Source organism: Lissotriton helveticus, chromosome 9, assembly GCF_964261635.1.
Source record: "Lissotriton helveticus chromosome 9, aLisHel1.1, whole genome shotgun sequence".
NCBI classification, from domain to species: Eukaryota; Metazoa; Chordata; class Amphibia; order Caudata; family Salamandridae; genus Lissotriton; species Lissotriton helveticus.
Genome location: NC_136070.1, coordinates 123,141,039 through 123,159,964, shown reverse-complemented (window position 1 = coordinate 123,159,964; position 18,926 = coordinate 123,141,039). Strand labels below are relative to the sequence as shown.

Here is an 18,926-nt window from a genome sequence, read left to right as displayed (position 1 = left end):
AAGGGGTAGGACTTGTCCCCTCCTCTCTTTCTTCTGACTCTCCTGATGCTCACCCATACCATCCCCACAGAGTCATCCTCCTCACACCAGGAGCAGCCCTAACCTTGCAGCGCGTGCCTTCCTTTTCCTTTTTGGACCAGACTGTAGGTTCAAGGTTGGTGTCTGTAGGAACCATGCTGCCATGTGAGAGGCCTCAGTAACTGGATGAGAGGTAAGGAGTGTCTGAGCCAGGACGGATCTGATGCCTCCCTGGACATATAAGCCACCTGAACAAGGAGTGAGCCTGAACAAAGATCAGGAGGTGGAGCCATGAGTCGGGGTGCTCCATGGGACTGGAGCTGGAGTAGGACCCAGGGGGCGGGCTGTGTCCTTCAGTGGGTAAGCCACTCGAATGTAAACAAGAGGTGGAACTGTTACCCCAAGAGGAGTGGTTAACTTTGAGAGGTTCGTCATTTACTCAGTTGTTATGACAAAACTTCACTCTTTTTTTTTAAGTTGCCAAATTATGTATTTCAGAGCCTGATGCTTGTTTATCTATGCACATTCATAAAAGTGGAAATAAGCGCTCCATTGGAAAATTCAGTTTTCATTTGATTTGAAGTCCTTTAGTTTTGAAAACACTTCTGAGTTTGTGGATTCAGAATAGTGTGTCATTCTTAGGTCTTGCCATTCCAAACCTTTAGCTGTTTGTGTCAAAAGACCTGGTGTATACTATACCAATAATTACAGTAGGCTTTGGGTCGGCCCTTTGCTGATCATTGGTTGGCTTTTTTGTCAATCTCATTTGTGTGCTTTTGTTCAATGGCTTTCCTCCTTCTTTTGTTTGTACCCTGGACCACAGCTTCTTTACCATGTGTTTGATTGTATGACTATCAGTGCCTAATATGTAAAGTATTCAGTGCCGGGGCACTGACCAGGGAGCCACTGCAGCTTGCACCACCCATCGCCCTTGTCATTGCTGCCAAAATTCATGCATGTGTTGTTTGCAAGCTGTTGAGAATACGAATATTCATTATAGCTGTCATTTCCAACTTTTAACCCGTCAGATTATTTTGTGTAGTCTCATATTCTGCAATGTGGTGGTGCCCAGATGACCCGGGGGGGGGGGGGGGGGGAGTCTGCTGTTGGGTATCTTTATTTCACTCATGTCACTCACAGATTTGGTTAAAAAAAAAAACATGGTGTGTGCTACACAAGCAAATTGTGCTTGTGATGGATAACAAGCACTTTAAACTCCAGGATCATGATCACCGAGGTGTCTCTGCTATCCCAATATTTTAGGAAATACTGCTCTGCATTTGTTTGTAAGTAATGCAACTCTTGCATCAGATTCTAACCTGTAAATGCCCAGTGATCAGGTGAAACAATTATAAATGTGATCTGCACACGTTTCAGTGTGCACACACATTTCAGTGACTGGTGGAAAACTGGCTGTTATAAAGTTGCTGACTGAAACTGTCAGACGGAGTGGATATTTGTGCTCATGCTTCAACCTCATTTATTTAAAGTTAAAATCTGTGCTGCTTTCCTCTCTTCTTTTATTTCGATCACAAGACTGATAGACAGTGCAGATGCTCTCCCGCCCAATTTCACTCTTTAAAAAAAAGTGTTTTTCTATTTTGGAGGCTGCAGTTTGCTCTTTCTCTTTAGTGCTGTCGCACATATCTTGTGCCTTTCCAAATCCGTTATCGTGTAGTGGTAAAAAATCCAGGTCATGACACGTACCTCCACATACCTGTCTAGGTGCCGTCTCTTTTTCCAGTGCCCGTCCCCCGGCACCCACTCCTTTATTAACGTCTGTAAATGGTCTTTTTAAAGACCTGTGAAGTACTCGAGTGCGGCCGTCATAATCACATCAGACTTGGTGCTATCAAAAGAAACTTTCCCATTTATTTGCACAGCCTCCGAACCCAGAGCTGCAGCACTCTATCCACGAAATGTATATTCAGATGGCAGACTTCTGGGACTTGTCAGTTTGGTGTTCAAGTCACCAATTTCTGTTTTCTGTATGATTTTGAAATGTTCTGGCCTCTTAGCTATGCCACATTTTTGTAGTGGGGAAACTTTATTTTCAGGGTGTTATCACTTTATTAGTGTGCAATATATGAAAGGTTGCAGTACATAAATTGCCTTTTCTTCTTAACCTGATAATTTGTTTGATTATAAAATACTAGCATAAATAATGTTTAATAAATAGCATGTTATTACCCTTTTAGGCAGAATGTTCTAGAGGGCTTTCAATTATTCCAGCAAAGCTGCCATGACACCATGGACGTAGATCACCCATGATTAAGGCGTCTGTCTCCGCTAAGCAGTAAGCCCATGTCATAGCTGATAAACATTATTAAATGGCTAAGTCTCTTGCTCGGAACCCAGAAATAGTGACCATCTAATGGAGTCCAAAGTACTTTTCAGGGGTCTGCGTTTCTCAGAAGACACATATTGCAGTATGTTTAAGCTGCTTTGTAGGTTACGGGTTTAGGATACTTCTGGTGTAGTAGATAGTTGGTGCAGAGCTTTATGTATCTACAATTATCCTCTAGAATTTAGTATGGGATACTTGTTATGAGAATGTGCCTACAAAAAGCCCCCAGGGCGTTCATGGGACAAGACGGTCAAAGTGTGTGGTGAGTGGCAGCGCAACACCTTCATTACACCATCGTGCCATGACTGCTGTGGCCTCTATACTAAAAGCGGTGGGCACGCTGCAAATACAAACAAAAACTGCAACGATAGCAATTGTCAATACTAACACTGGTCAATCGCCTCTTGCACATGTTTTCAGCAGGCGCTGCCTGCCATGTGTGACCCCAGCAATAAAATCGGACGAGGTGTCATTATTTAATCCCCTGTGAAAGAACAACAAAGCCTCGTTAACTCTCTCAACAGGGGGGTAACGGACACCTCTGCACCTCCTGTGGTGTATGTAGCCAGTTCCACCTCAGGGCACAGACACTGGCGGCGAGTCACTGCGCTGAGATTAAAAGACTCTGGCGCTCGGGGTTTAATTTAAGCCCCAGAGGAGAAATACACTACAGCGGGGAGGGACACAGTTTCATTACCGAATGCAAAGCGCACTGTGCTGAAAGTAAAAGTGTATCTGAAGGCCATGAACAGCGGGAGGAGGGTGAAATAATTCATCGAATTACAGATGCCTAGCTCGGATGCTGAGTTTGTACTGCTTTGGCGCCCTCAAGTGGCCAAAAGGTGCAAATGGCCAAGTAGTGATTCTAATGTGAAAAATTCAGCGATACTCGGTTTAAACCGGGTCAGCTAATTTGCAGTCGGTAGTGTAAATTCGAGCAGAGTCGGTTTAAACCGAAATCCGGACAGCCTAATTATCAGTAAGAACCCACGAAGCTAGGAGCAGACATAGGCTCTGGCCATTTTGTTTTAACTGCGCCGCTACTTTTTAAAAACATTTGATTTACTTAAATACTTTTACCGAAAGACACATGTATGACTAATTGTTTGCTGTATTGCACATTATATAGTTTTGCCTGCACAGACCTGCCTATTTAGATATTGCCGTCCGGTTATGTGGTGCTGCTCTCTAGAACACTCCCCGGTCCACCGCAGTCATTAGCGGGCTGTTTGAGTGGAGGGAGCCTGTTCCTTGCAGTCCAGGGAGACTCACTTCTGGGGGGACGTTTCTCTTCCGCCATCTTGGGAAAGAAGCAGTCTAGTGTTCATGGACAACTTAAAAGGAGGCTATGGGGCGGAAGCGTCCAAGCCCGTCTCCACCCGTCCACGGCAGGACGTCGCCAGACACCAGAAATGCTGCCGGTGGCATGAGAGATGTGGTGACTTACTCTTGTGGTGATTTGATGGCTACTAGAAACTTGGCGAGTCTGTTCAGCCATTCTCCATTCGGTCAACCTGAGGGCCCGGTTTGCTGTAATGGTTGTGGTTTTGATTCTTGGGCCACAACGCCACCACATCCTCCCACGCCTTCTAAACCCATCATTAAAATTCTGAGTTTCAACTGTCGCTCTTTAGCTAAACATTTCCTGGACGTATATGACTTGGTGCAGGATGAATCCCCTGATGTTCTTTTTCTAACAGAGACCTGGCTCTCTGATGATATGGTTGCTGAGCCAGGCTTAGCGCTTTCCCAGGGCTATAGCATTTTGACTCTAAATAGAGAGGCTAGAGGAGGCGGTATTGCGGTCATTTTTAAATCTTGTTATATGTGTAACTTTGCCAAAGAACCCGTGGCAGGCTGTGAATGTGCACACTTTGGGATTTCCTTTAACGCTAACTACACCATGTCCGGGTTGTTGGTTTACCGTCCACCAGGTCCGGCTAAGGATTTTAAGGCTGCACTCATCGATGTAGCCAGAGTCTAGGCTATGCATTATTGGGGATTTGAATTTGCATTTAGACAGCCACATGGACATGGAAGTGGGTAGCTTTTTAGCGGACCTTGCAGCTTGTCAGTTAATTCAACTGGTCTCAGGTCCCACCCACTCCGCTGGCTATCTGCTGGACGCGGTTCTGTCCAACCTCTCATCCCATACAGTTAATACTCCTGTCCCAGTGTGCTGGTCAGATCACTATCTGATCTCCATGACTCTCCCCGGCATAGAACCTTTGAAAAAGGTAGCTCAGAAGACCTCTTTTAAGCGCCCCTGGCATAAACTGAACCTGGAGCAGTTCCATGCCCTTCTCACTCTGAACATCCCCAGTCTGCCTGCTGACCCAGACGCAGCTTATAAACGCTATGCGAATGGATCTCTCAGTCGTTGGACTCACTTATTCTGCGAAATGGTCAAAGAACCATAATTCTAACTCCAACCCTTGGTTCAATGACCAGCTGGCTACAATGCGCAAAGCATGTAAAAAACTGGAACGGGTTTGGAGACTGGATTATGAGGCGGTCTCAAAGGGATGCTATCAGTCCGCCATCAAGAGTTACCACAGGGCTATTCAATCAGAATGGGCCGCCTACTTTGCAAATGAAATCAAGGCGAGTAGCAATCCGGCCAAAAGCATCTTCAATACTTAAAGATCTTATATCGAGGAAGACCTCAACTGCACCTGTGATCATGTCAGATCAGCAATGCGAGGACCTTGCCACTTTCTTTGTTAGAAAAGTGGAAAACATCTATATGTACTTCCCTCCGGTTCCAAAGGGTCTAAGTTCTGTACACAGAACCGCTGCCACCGGTACTCTTGCGGCCTTTCCGCCAATTTCACAGGACGAGCTGCGTTTGCTATGTAGCAAAGTTAAATCTGGCTCTCCTGCCGACTCTCTTAAGCCCGACCAATTTATAAAATCTCTGCCTGTACTCCTGGCACCTCTGTGCTAGGTGATTAATACATCTCTTTCCACAGCAGTCGTCCCTAAGATGTGGAAGCAGGCAAGGGTGGTCCCTCTGCTTAAAAAACCCACATTGGACCCAGCTAAACCAGAAAACTTCCGCCCTATATCTCTTCTGCCTTGGGCATCAAAGATTACTGAGGCTTACATCAATTCTATGCTAACAGAGTTTTTGAACAATAATGGTGTTCTAGATCCCTCTTAGAATGGCTCCTGCCCAGGTCACAGCACGGAGACAGCTCTTCTAGCTGTGACGGAACACCTGCGGACAACATTAGATGCCGGGCGCACCGCAGCACTGATATTATTGGATCTCAGTGCTGCGTTTGACACAGTCTCCCACCAGATCCTATTACATCATCTGGAGGAGGCCGGCATAGTGGGACTTGCCTTGGATTGGTTTAGATCCTTTCTCTCTGAAAGGACGTTCCAGGTGACAGCCCCCCCTTTTCTCTCCTGTGTCCAGTCTATTAGAGAAGGTGTGCCACAGGGCTCAGCTCGGAGTCCAATATTATTCAATCTTTATGTTCAACCATTGGCAGCAGTGGCCAGTGGTAGAGGGCTCACTATTGTCTCTTACACAGACGACACACATTTGGTGGTGGCACTCTCTGATAACTCCATGCAAGATGCTCCTAAGTTCCGGAGCGATCTTGCAGCGGTTGCGAAGTGGATGACTGCCAATTGTCTCCAGCTTAAGGCCAACAAGTCTGAGGTGCTGCTGGTTTGGAGAGACACTGAGCACTGGTGGCCCAGAACCCTTGGTGGCGCCGGGAAACCCTTCGGGGTAGCTGTTGCGCCCTACAAATTAAAATTGACATTGACACCTACCCCCAAGCAAAAATCTGGGCTTCTGGATGGACTCAAACCTCAGTTTCCAAGCTCAAACAAATAAAGTGTCGGGGACCGGTTTTAATCTACTACGGGTGTTGAAAACACTGCTTTTTTCGCATCCGTCCACCCGAAAAGTAATCGTCCAGGCTTTGATTTGGTCAAGACTGGACTATGCTAGTTCGCTCTATTTAGGGATGAACAAGGCAGAGGTTATGCGACTGCAGAGGGTCCAAAATGCGGCTGCCAGAACCCTGCTGGTCTCCCAGAAGCTGCTCTACAGCCAAGACCAACCATCGGCTGCATTGGTTGTCGGTGGCTAAGCGGATAGAGTTTAAGGCTCTCAGCATGGCCTTCAACATTTTTAAGTTTTCCTTCCCAGGGATTTTAGCCAACCTACTCGTGCCTTATTTACCTACACGCCAACTTCGCGCTACGGGGCAGCACCTGGTGGTTGCTCCTCGGGTCAGGAGGATGCATGCTGGGGGACGTTCTTTTCGCACCCTAGCAGAGAAAATTCTGGAACTCCCTTCCTTTACAGATCCGCAGCCTGAATAACTACCTTGCCTTCCGGAAGGCAATCAAAACACATCTCCATCCTCTGTTGTAGGCCCTAGCTCCACCTGTGGTCCTTCTACTCTGTTGTCAGCGCTGGGATGCCTCTTTGCTGGGGCAGCTGCGCGCTATACAGGATTATATAACATAACCTAACTTGGCTACTTCTGTGTCTTTTTTTCATTTTGTTCTTATGACTTATCTACTTTGGGCCCAAAGAGATGTTACTCGTCAAAAGGAGTATTTAAAATAGACTGTTGTACTTTGGGTTTTAACCCAGAAATCCTCAACCATGCATGTCGCCTCAATAACACACTAGTGTTGATCTCTCTAGCTGCGGTGTCTGCATCATCTAATTGAGGAATTGGATATGAGCTTCCCTTCCTGGATTAAATCTTGGGCTTTTGCTTTGTGCTCATCTGGGAGGTGTTGTAGCAATTTCTCAATATCGTCACAGTGTGCCCTATCATACCTGGCTGGGGGTGGGCAATGCGCCACTGATTTGCTGCTTGGGCGACTACTCTTACCCAAGGCGTCTAATAGTTTTGACTCTTTGTCTGGAGGGGAAGCCTGTAATTGGCAAGTTTACGGGCATTAGAGACAACCAGAGAGCCTAGTGGTAACTGCCCTTAAATAAAGACTGGATCAGAGGGAGCAGGCTTATATTTTTTATCAATTCTGGGGGTGAGAATGAGAGTACACACCGGATCTTTAAAGATATCATTGGCATGTCTTATCATACCTTTAAGCATAGGTAGAGTGTGGCGAGCCCTTTATGCGCTACTGAGCTTTTCAAATAGGAAGTCTTCCTCTAGAGATTCCTTGTGTAACTGTACTCCAGAATATTCTGCAGCTCTAGCAAGTAATTCTAGATGTCTTACATTGTCGTCAGGCGGGGAAGGCTTTGCAGGGTAAAGATCAAGGTTGCTATCTGTAGGTGAATCAGTGTTGTAATCCTTCCAGAAGGTCTCCAACATCATCATCAGGTGGGGAGTTAGTTGGTGTGATCAGTAAATGCTCCAAAGGTGGAGACGGTGAAGGGGAACGTAGTGGAGGAGAAGAGGGGTTAGTACCTACATTCTTCCTCTTCAAAAGAATATGGTAACGGGTATCCTCTGACTAAGGTTTGCGTTTCTAAGGTGAAAGAGTAAGGACACGCCCTCTATCTGGATTTATGTATAGTTACTTTTGTTTTGAGTCAGATGTGTGTTGGGGCGTCGAAAATCGAATCCTGCAGCTTCGGAGTAACAGTTTTAGGTTTTGGCACAGGCTATTTCGGTTCCGGGGTAGAATGACTTTTCGACTCGGAACATTTCGGTGCCGAAGTAGGCTTCGATTTTGGGATCAATGATTTCGGCTCTCAAGCGGTTTTTGGCTTCGAGCCTGAAGGTTTCGGCTTGGTGCCAAACTTTGGCCGATTCGATTCTGAGCTGCAAGACTTAGTTTTGTGTTTCAGTGCCGAGCCAGAAGACAGGTCGTCACAAACATCTTCTCGGTGCCGACCGTGGCCCGAAGGCGGGGGTGGAACCGAAGCCTTTTGTTTCGGCTGAGTTGGAGTTTGGGTCAAGTGGCTTTCGGTACTCATGGGACGTTGACCGTGTGGCAAGTCTTCTTCCATCTTGGAGTCCTATTCTGGAATGCAGGCAAGTTCTTCTGGTTCTACCTCTGCCCCTTGTGCATCAATTAGTGTTTGGATAATTCGCCGAAGATGTCCGGCATGTATTTGACGTTTTGACTCTACATTTTGCAATATCGAGCCAGACTATCACGGAGCGTTTTCTTCTATCAAAATGTACTGCATGTGTCGCAGTCCTGTTTGCTGTGCTCCGGAGACAAGCACAGGTTTCACACTTGATGCGAGTCAGTGCGCGGATACTTGGCGTGGCACGAAGGGCAGAATTTGAATGGACTCCGTTCCATCGACTGCAAGGTGGACCGACACGTTTAGGCCGGCCGGACAGACTTCCCAAAGATCGAGAATCGAAATAGAGGTTTTCCTTGACAGATAAGATATACGTTTGAAACAATACAGACGCGGGTAGAGTGGATTGAGCACCAAGGGGAACCAGACTAAACTGTTTTGAAGTGAAGAGCAGCAAAAGACTTTTGAACCAGATGGCAGGAAAAAACAATCTAACAATGGAGTCCATGCCCATGCACACTATCACCGAAAGGAGGAGTCACCTTCCTCGTGACTGGAATGACGTCTTCGAAGAAAGCAAACATCCGGGCCCAACACTAGATAGCATGAGTATGCAAAGCATGTAATCTACAGTTAACATGCCTCAAACAAGAGGTTTCTTGCAAAAGAAATCACCAAAATAAAACACAAACAATGTAGGTGTAAATGAGCCCAAAAATCAATAGATGGATACACCCTTTATCCGACCGGAAGAGCATGGCAACCCTGCAGGAATAATAATAACTCAATGCCATAAAATGGAAGGCATCAAGAGTAAATATGTTCCAATCTGCAACCATTGAATACACCTCCGAAATATACAAAAGAAAACACGCTCAGAAAAGAGAACTAAAAGCTGTGTACCATCACATCTAAGGGATACCACCTGCTGAATTAATGCAAGAAGTTAACAGAAACCATGATCCAAGAAAGAAAGTTCCAATAAAATAACAGGTTGTGTCCTGCATCAACAGGTAACACAGGTAAATAATCTCACATGAGAAAGAAACCATAGAATCAAATCTCTTGATTGAGGATCTCCTCAGCAGAGATCACCCAAAAACCTTTTTTTCAAGAAAGATCTGATCCAAAGTTACCTCTTTTATTCAGTCATTCTTAAAAACTGGCACACAGCCAACGCGTTTCATTCCCAATTTTGCCAGAGGGAACTTCGTCAGGGCTCATATATAACCAGCTGGTTGATAGTTTTCAGAAGTATGTATAGTAAGTAGGGCTTCAGAGGCAAAAATAGTCTCAGTAGTAGTGTATATAATCGCGAAACTCTAGCACCCAAGAGTTGTCGGGTATCAAGTATCCCATGTTCTGTATTGGAAATATAAGAAAGTCCTAGTCACCACCATCTTTAACCCGCTTATTTCGCCTAACTCATAAATCCAGCTATCCATCAGAGCAGGATCTGTATGTAACTGGATGCACAAAAAGAGGCTCTTCCTCATTTCCTTCCACAAACTATTCACCCACAGAGCCAGGAATTATCAGTTGGGATGAGAAAGTGGAAAGGCCTCGGTCGACGGCAACAAAACTAGTTGAGGAGATGTTAATGCCTCAAGACGCAACAAGTTCGTACACAGACTCTAGTTCTGAGCTTTCTGGAGCCATCAAAAACCGATCCCAGAGGAACAGCTGAAGTCGCTCCGCAGTCAGTCGGAGCCACAGGTGTGAACTCCGAAGGGCTGTGCACCTGTGTCACTATGTCAAAGAGACTAACTGCCGCTAAGAATGGACCTGTCGTAGAGGACGCAGTCATTGCACCCATCACCTGCTTTGGGCCTGAATGCGCTCCAAAGAAAAAGGAGGACCCAAATATGACATGAATAGCATCCTAATACTCTTTCATTCAGGCCAGAGTCACTCTGGCTCCAGGTACAGTGGGGAAGCATGGGAGCGACTCTTGTGTGGAGTCATCAGCACGAGATAATGGGAAGCTGCTCGAGCCTACGTCTTGAGAGGATGAAGCCCCGAAAGACTGCGACTTTGATCGCTTACGACAAAGCTTACTGTAGGATGTGGACGGGGACTTGGGCAGTTTCCACCGTTCACTGGATGGAGAGCAACGCCCATGAGACCGGCCTCCGGAGGGGCAGTTGCCAAACTGCATTCTAGTGATGTTTAGAAGATCTGTAAGTCCTCGACAACCGCGCCATCAGCAGCTTCATCAGTTGCTCCAGCAACGCCTTTGGCTTTAACCGTTGGCAGGCATTGCAGTTTTCAGCGTTGTGGTGCTCACCCAAGCACCACATGCATATGGAATGAGAATCTGTACCAGACAACTGTCGCGCACAAGACCCACAGGATTTAAACGAAGGCATAGAAAGTTGGCACACAGTTTCAGATTAAATAAATCACAGCAGGATGAAAAATGTGTAGAGATATACTTCTCCGGATCTGTGTTCCATCAAAGAAAAGTAGAAACAGACGTCCGTGCGCCAGAGGGGACTTATATGGCTCGACTGACATCACGACCTGAGTAAACGTCCTCAGGGAGCCATACGGCACCATCCCCCAGCGCACAGGTACTGCTGAAAAATGTTCGGATCCAGTCTGACGTCTAGGGAGAATTCACAAGTTAAGGAATATGCATCTAGATGTCTCTATCAGATAGTAAAGTTTAATTTGTTTAAAGCTTTAGTCATAACATAAAAAATAACCATTTGTAACAATTCGATAGTACAGTACCTCTAAGTGATCATTCTGTGGTTGGTCCTGCGATCGTAGCTCCATGCATTCTTGTTATTGGCCTGATCCAAAGGGGGGGATTATGAAGTAGAGAATTGTTGATATATTCTTTTACACAAGAAGCCTCTAAGATTATTGCTGCATTTGCTTTTACTTTAAAGTACTCAACGTTACCTTTGGCACCAGTATTGGCTAGGCCTAATACCAAATTTGGAGATGTTGTCTGGGCTTTGGGACTCGTGTTTTTGAGAAAGTAACCATAGATAAACTTAGGCTCGAGTTCAAACGGTGTTGCCAATTTTGGGCTGGGAATAGAGACTATTGACATCTAAGTAATAGATAAGTCCAAGTCCCCCAGTTTTGTTTGCGAGACCTGTGGAGGTGGCTTTATCTTTCTCACATATACTGCAGCTTCAGGATAAGAGACCATCAATCTGCTAAATACACAGATATCTCATTGGCACTAGGACCCGGGACCGTAACTTATGAGAGGTCATATTTTAACTAGATGAAAATCATCAGAAAAAAAGAGAATCAGGCAGGCTAATGAGCAGCAAAGTGGCAAACTAGTAAACTAATTAGACAGTGAGCTCTGTAGCATCAACTTGGTCCGTGGTGTCAACTGACATCCTCTGGGGTTCATAGAAACTCCCTCTCAATATACAGTAGAAAGAAAGCAATGGACAAAGGGGAACAGACAACAGGCAATATTACAATAATCGTTAAGTATACATCAGTAGATTTATAATGAGCAACCTTGGCCGATGCCCGGTGGAGCTGTCCTATACAGCTATAGAGGAGTCTGGCCCCTTGGCCGTCACCTACCCAGCCGGTCTTCTGACATTGTTTTTCCTCGTCTCCCCATTTGAGTCTCCTTCCCTCCCCCTCCCTCTCTGATTCTTTGATACAAATTGATGCAACTATGTAACCTGTAACTTGCTGATTCAACTGATCTAACTATGTATGCTGTAACTCTCTGATCCTCATGTAAAGCGCTCTGATACCTCCGGGTCTAGCCAGCGCTATATAAAACTCTGCAAATAAAAATAAATAAATAAATCAGTACTAAATAGATGGAATAGAAAGATTAAACATTAACAATAGGCAATGACAGGAACTGGTGCCAGAAGGAAGCAAGAGGATAATCAAGGCAGCCACAGATCAACCGCAGCACAGCTCAACTTGACTCCTGAGTCAAGCCACATCTACAGCTACCCCTCTGCTGGTCCAACCATGCACAGTCCCCTCTGCCACCTAGCAACTTTCCCAGTTTTCCAGGATCTCCATGGGTTCCTCTGTGACAGATTCCAAGCTCTTCCAAACTCCACTCCACAGGCACCTTCAAGTGCCCCCAGTTGCCTCTGCTTCAATCAACTCTGTCACAGCTCTTGCACTTGGTCCTTCAAGGCAACCACTAAAAGGAACCAGAGCATGTAGACCAGAACCCTGACAAGATACCATAGTAGGTTGCAGGGAGAAGGTGGAATACAGCGGTCCCTGGGGCTCCAAATCATTCCGTGCAGTAGCTAGAACTTCTAGTTATATGGACCAGTAGGTAAGCACAGCAATAAATGGACAACTGGGGCAAGGCAGGTGGGGCAACATGAAGAGAAGAGCAAACAGAGCACTGGTGCCCAGTTACAGTCAACTACTTCTGTGTGTTCACGCCATGTAAGATGTAGCTAGGAGGAGGAGCAGCCTTCAACAGTAGATTCCACTAGCTATACAAGAAAATAGGCAACAAATTCTTGTTTAATCTAAGTATGAAACGAAGCAACTGAAATTAGAAACTATTATCATCAAGATACATTACACCAGCATGCATTACTATCGATGATCCTTTGGAAGATAGAGTTTACAATAAAACTCCTTAGTGAAACATGGCAAACTTACCTTTTAATCCACTAACTAATTGTTCTTAGAGGACACAAATTGTGGAGCAAAATGTTAAGTAAATGTATTCATTATAGAGACGGAAAAACTGCCACTTGCATGCTAGACTGAATTGGATTAGCTGATCAATGCTGGAGCCGAAAACTTTCCGAGGGAGAAAACAGTGAAGTTAATTTTACTCCAATTTTTGAGACAAACAAAAAAAGAAAGAGATAAATCAAACAATTTTGGATAAGTTCTTATGTGATCCATACATAGGAGAGAAACAAATGGGTATATAAGAAAATCATTGGAAAAATTTCAGGATACATTACTGGATAGATAAAATGCAGATATGTAATAAGCATTCTAATACAAAAGATCATAGAATAGTACCATCAGTAAATTGTTTAGCGATACTCATAACAGCAGATCTGGATAACCTAGCTCAGCAAAACTATGAGCTGGTGCTTAAAATCTAAGGCAAACGTGCACAAAATTGCATTGTATACCAGTAGCCCTTCTAGGGAAATGCAATATCAAACATATAACATCTCTTCATAAGACGAAATATAATATTTTTACAGATTGTTCCAACGATTCTTTTATTTGTAACATCCAAAGTAATGGCCAAAATAGATTCAGCAATCAGTAGTTTCATTTGGAGTTTTAAGAGATCTAGGAGAGCAAGGAGTCCTTTTCCCTCTGTTAGTTTCAAGAGGGTTGGTAAGAGGGTGCTGATCTTTTTCAGATTTCATACTATTGAGCAGCAATAATGAAATATATATATTTGCTGTTCGGTAACACTCACAGACTGGCCTTAAAGACTGCACTAATACAACCTGTGTATAAATTCAGTCCTCGTGGAGAAGCTATATGGTGCCTTTTGAGATTCACTAAAACCATTTTTTGAAAAAAAGATAAGAAAGCTGGTTTCATAACAGCACGTTGTATTTGGCAAGCAAAACCAATTTTTTTTAAAAATATCACAAAGCTAAACAGACAAACTCTTTTCAAGCGATTTCGACACTACCTGAAGTATTTTGGAAAGCCAATTGCCACACATGTGAAAGAGTCAGCTTTTTCCAGCTTGGACTGTTTTTCAAGATAACTTAATGCCATCCTTTCACAGCGGAGGGAGAACTTTGATGAAACTAAATCTGTTTTTTCGAGTGGTTGCAGTTTTGGGATTATTTTAGAAGACTGAGTGGTCAAACATTGCCTTGAAAGAGATTGCTTCACTGCAGATGATTACAAGATAACAAAAATGATAGAAGGATTGACATCGGGCGTAATATGTTCAGTAAGCATCAGCATGAAGATTTAGCAACACACGCTTGTTGCTGGAGTCAGAAATATTAAACAAGAGTGATGGAGAATGATTCGGCAACAACTCTGCTGTGTGTGATACAAACATTAACATCAGCAAACCGGAAGGCACAAAATTATAAGACAGATGTTTGATTTTATTATACGCCAGTTCGATTATATAAATGGGGGTGCTGAGTCGATTTTCCAATGGTGCAGATGCCGAAGTGAGCCATCAGATCAAAGACATAGGTTTGCTACTTGTCCTGCCCATCAGAATTCTGGGGAAAAGTGTTTGCAAAACTTTAAAGACGGAAGGTGCGCCAGGAATGCAGTCTGAATCATATGCGTTACCCCATTAGTTTCCTTTATTAGTGATTGAAGTAAAAATGGCCATCAGCCAAAGTGCTTCGTTCCTTTGACCAACGTAACTTCATCAGGGTTCCAAATATCAGGTAGAGTATTTAACACTTTCTTTAATGATTGTAATAACCGTGCGGCAGCTCGGCAAGACACCCCACAATAAGGGTCAACCAAAGCAAATCCTGGCTCGTGATCCAAGTCTTTTGTATTCTGACACAAGGCAAATGATCCAGATCCAAAATTCAAAACTAAATAGGCTCGGTCATACTGTAGTCCTGTTCTCTAACCAGGCTCGCTACAGTAGTCGCCAAATTATGCATCTACATCGTATGGGTCATTGGTCATCCTCCCGTTGTATACAATGTTGGGCCAAATAAGTTGAATGATGTTAGCTTAAGGCTCCTTTGTATGAGAAAATGGTTAGCCCGATGAAGTTTTAAAATTTGGGCTTTGCTTGATCAGCAAGAAGAATTAGTGAAACTGGATGTTTTTCTAAGGAAATGTACTGATAATTATTCCTTTCTTTTAAAACTTTATTCGGTAAAGGGCATAAAAGTCAACAATAAAATTATACAGAACAAATGTTTCTTCTTAAATTATTAAAACTATTCACCTGGTAAGACCATGGTTTCCATAAAGGTGAAAATACTATGTGTAAAAGTTACTAGAAACAACTCCTCATAATCATTGCAATAACTTGACATCATAAACAATTATTTCATCCTCTAAAAAAATTATATAGGCAAATTAAAATAATATGACAATACTATGAAAGATGAAGTGCAAATTCATGGGGTGGCATTCTCCAACACAGTGGGGTCATCTCCTATCTCTTCCTGATTGCTATTGATTTACTCATAAAATGAAGTACAGCAAAACATACTTTTATCGTGGAGAGATTTTGTAAAAATGTCTGGCTATCCATGTGAGTTCTAAGATTGGAGTTCCTTAAAACCGGCCATAAAAACGTAATTTTGAGTGCAGCATATAGTGGGCAGAACAAGGTGAAGTGACAAGTGCTTTGTTTACTTGTATAATTACGACGACAGCAGGGTAAGTCATGTGAGTAAACGCATTGAACAAGAAAAGCCACCTTCAAATGTAACGTGGAGAACCTCAAAAGAGTTAAATAGCAGTGGTAAACTATGTTAACCAGAGAAGGTATGGTTCTATGGTAACAGCAGTGGAGATCATAACATATCTATTAATAGCTGCCATGGATTGGGCCTTCTGAAGCCTTGAGTTAGAGGAATGGTTCCGAAAACGTGTTTTAACTTTCTCTTTGGTTTTTAGAGTTATCCAGGCAGGATTTGTGAACAGATCTTTCATACATATAGATTCAAAGGCTTCCTTCAGGTAGGTGAACCATAGAATTCGGGCCACCACATCTAAAGAAAGACATTCGGATTTGCAGGATCAGACCCACTCTGCCTCCGAGTTTGTCCAAGTCTTACTCCACAATAGTAAAGGTGCCAGGCCCAGTGGGTCTTCTGAACAAGTCGGGCCTCATTTTTCATGGCATATCAATGTTGCAGTCCCTGGGGACGCCATTAATCTCAGCAAAAACACAATTTTCCACTTGTTGGCGAGGGGTCACGTTTGCAACTCCCCAGCAGCAATAAATACATTTGACTTTACAGAGGTGGATTAATTCTTTAATAGGTTTCTGTCCCTGCCTGTAAGAAAATCTAAAAATTGCCTCAATGTTCCTTTTAAAAAGTTGTAATCTGGCAGTTAAAAGTGTTTTCCATTAAAGGGACGAAATAAAAAAAAATACCTAAATAGTTAAAATCATTTACTTTCTCTAAAATGAAGTTCTCCAGGCCAAAAGGTTTTGATGTAGTACTACATGGGCAGAAGGCCATAATAAAAGACTTGGAGTCATTTATTCTGAAATGTAGGTGTCCCATATATGTTGCAAAGTCGTCTGAAAGAGTTTGCAACCCATTTGCCATGCAGGCCATAATACGGCATCATCCGCATACAGTAAAATGAGAATTGAGTGACTGTTCGTGGAATGTCCTTCCCTTCTTTGAGCATATATTTAGAAATTCCATTACTATATAGCAGGAAGGGGAAGGAGGCAAGAATACAACCCTGTCTTACCCCCTATAGGGATTTTATTTTAGAGCTTGTTTCAGCCTGTGGTCCATACCGGACCTTCACCATCAGATCGTGATGTAGTTGTTTAATCAGTAGTAAGAGATTGGGTTGAACCTCCCATTGACTCCATCAGTGCCCAGAGTTTGGAACGTTTAACAAGGTCAAAAGCACTGGTTAAATCTTTGAAAGCCAAAGCGAGTGACCCCATTTTGGCCCTAATGCATGTACTTCCCTGATAACAAATAAAAATAATTATTGTAATACCGTGACTGAGTTATAATTGAAATCTGAATTTTCTTTGGTATCTTTTATTTATGGATCTTGATCTTTTTTATTGTCAGAAAAAAATGAACCGCAGCACACTTCAGCTTTGCACAGTTGGAAAACTGAATTAATGTGTGCTATACAGAGGACCCAAAGAGGCAGCGATTTAATGTAGGGTACAATCAATTTGACCATGGCATTTTCTAGTTATAGTAACGATGCAGCAATTCTCAAGTGTTAAAATTAAGAAGCAGGAACCAGGAGTACAATATGTTCATTGGAAAATGGCAGAACATATGTCTACTGTCTTGGGAAGCAGGGGGAGTTGTCACTACTGTTGCAGAGCCTCAAACAATAAATCAAACAGGGGAACTAGCTTGTGGTGACCATAATAGGAACTTCAGCTATATTTTGCATCGTACCTGCGTATCAAACACGTTGGTGAGGACAGTTCCATACTGATGTGAAAGGCAGTCAGAAAGCCAACGACAGTCATGGATGACCTGAAGACCCAAAACAATGCAATGAGGTGGATGTGGGACCTTTTCAACAATACGAAAAATTAAGTACAAAGCTTTAAGATTGTTTTTTTACCTTCAATATTCCTTTGTCCTCAAACACCATCTGCAGTCCATTTGTAAAAGCGCGGGCACCCAAGACAAAGATATCGAACAGGTAGACTGTACTCCTTGTTGCAACCTACAACATATCAAAGCAACTATTCGTTCACAACACATATACAAAACATATATTTAAATACATTTTAATTAGGTTTTCAAACTGAAATCTATACAGTACATCAATACTGAGCAAGACGAACCTTCAAATATACAGCTTCATAGGAAAATAGTGTGTATTTAAAAGAAATAATTTGTAAATGGGTTAAAACTTATCATGAAAAAAGTTGAGGAAAAAGGAAGGGAGAGAGGGGCACATAAGTAATATTTAGATGCAACTAAAGTAAAGAATAGTGGCGTACAGGGGAATCCGATATATTCAAAGCATACACTGAATAAGTTATCAGTTAAAAAGATTAACAATGTACTTCAGTAATAAATATGTTTTGCCAAACCAACATAAATAAAAAACATACTCAAACATGAGCATACCAGGGCATGTCTTTAAATGGCAAATGTAAGCCAAATGTAAGCCAGGCTCTTATCACATATGGGCAGTTGATCAAATTAATTATTCTATACACAGCACATGGAATAAGCTCCAGTATCTATTGACCACAAGTAAAGATGCTTCCTGGCCTTCGGTGTCTAAGGACACAGACTTTTCCAACTCACAGTGATTTGGACAGCCATCCGCAAAAATGGAGAGGTAACCTCAACTTCTCCAGTATCATGTAATATTGTCAAACTAGTAGACGGTTGAAAAACAATATAATTTAGAGCTAGATAAAGTTTGCTAAACATCAGACATTATTGCGGTAAGACATGACATAGCCACAAGATATTAACAAGGGTGCTATTATCTACCTTACAATCTCCAGCAAATGGATTTGGAAGTAGATGAACTTAAATCTAGTCTCTCCTAAATATCTATCATGGGTGGTAAGCAAAACGGACCATTCTTCTTTATACTAATGGGACAGCTATTCTTGAATTTACATGTGTAAGTGGTTTCTTCTAGAAAAATAGTCATAAAATATTGTACATGCCTGGTATTATGTCCGTCTTTCTCTTTATGTACATGTGTTTGCCACAAGTTTAGATGTGCATGACTACAGGAGTGGCATACGGGGAAAAATGTGCATGTATTTCCAAGTCTGTCTTAAAAATAAATAGGTCAGTTTACTGTAGTGGTTGAATTCAGATCTGAGAAGATAGAATGCTGTGTAAAGACTTAAGCGTTTTAAAATTACCATCAACGAAACAAATAGATTACAGTCATACTTTGGTAGACCATTACAACCAATGAAAC

At 43.0% G+C, this 18,926-nt stretch overlaps 1 protein-coding gene across 5 annotated transcripts in view; it reads right to left on the bottom strand.

The window, feature by feature from the left end:
• The window catches only part of EXD1 (exonuclease 3'-5' domain containing 1), a 930,113-nt gene that overhangs the window by 332,518 nt on the left and 578,669 nt on the right, over nucleotides 1-18,926 (bottom strand). For all 5 annotated transcript variants that reach the window (XM_078659594.1, XM_078659592.1, XM_078659596.1 and 2 more), the window contains 2 exons: nucleotides 17,592-17,696; nucleotides 17,420-17,500 (listed from right to left, as the gene is read on the bottom strand). In XM_078659594.1, the coding sequence (XP_078515720.1) occupies nucleotides 17,420-17,500; nucleotides 17,592-17,696 (186 nt within the window). The remainder of the gene's footprint in view (nucleotides 1-17,419; nucleotides 17,501-17,591; nucleotides 17,697-18,926) is intronic.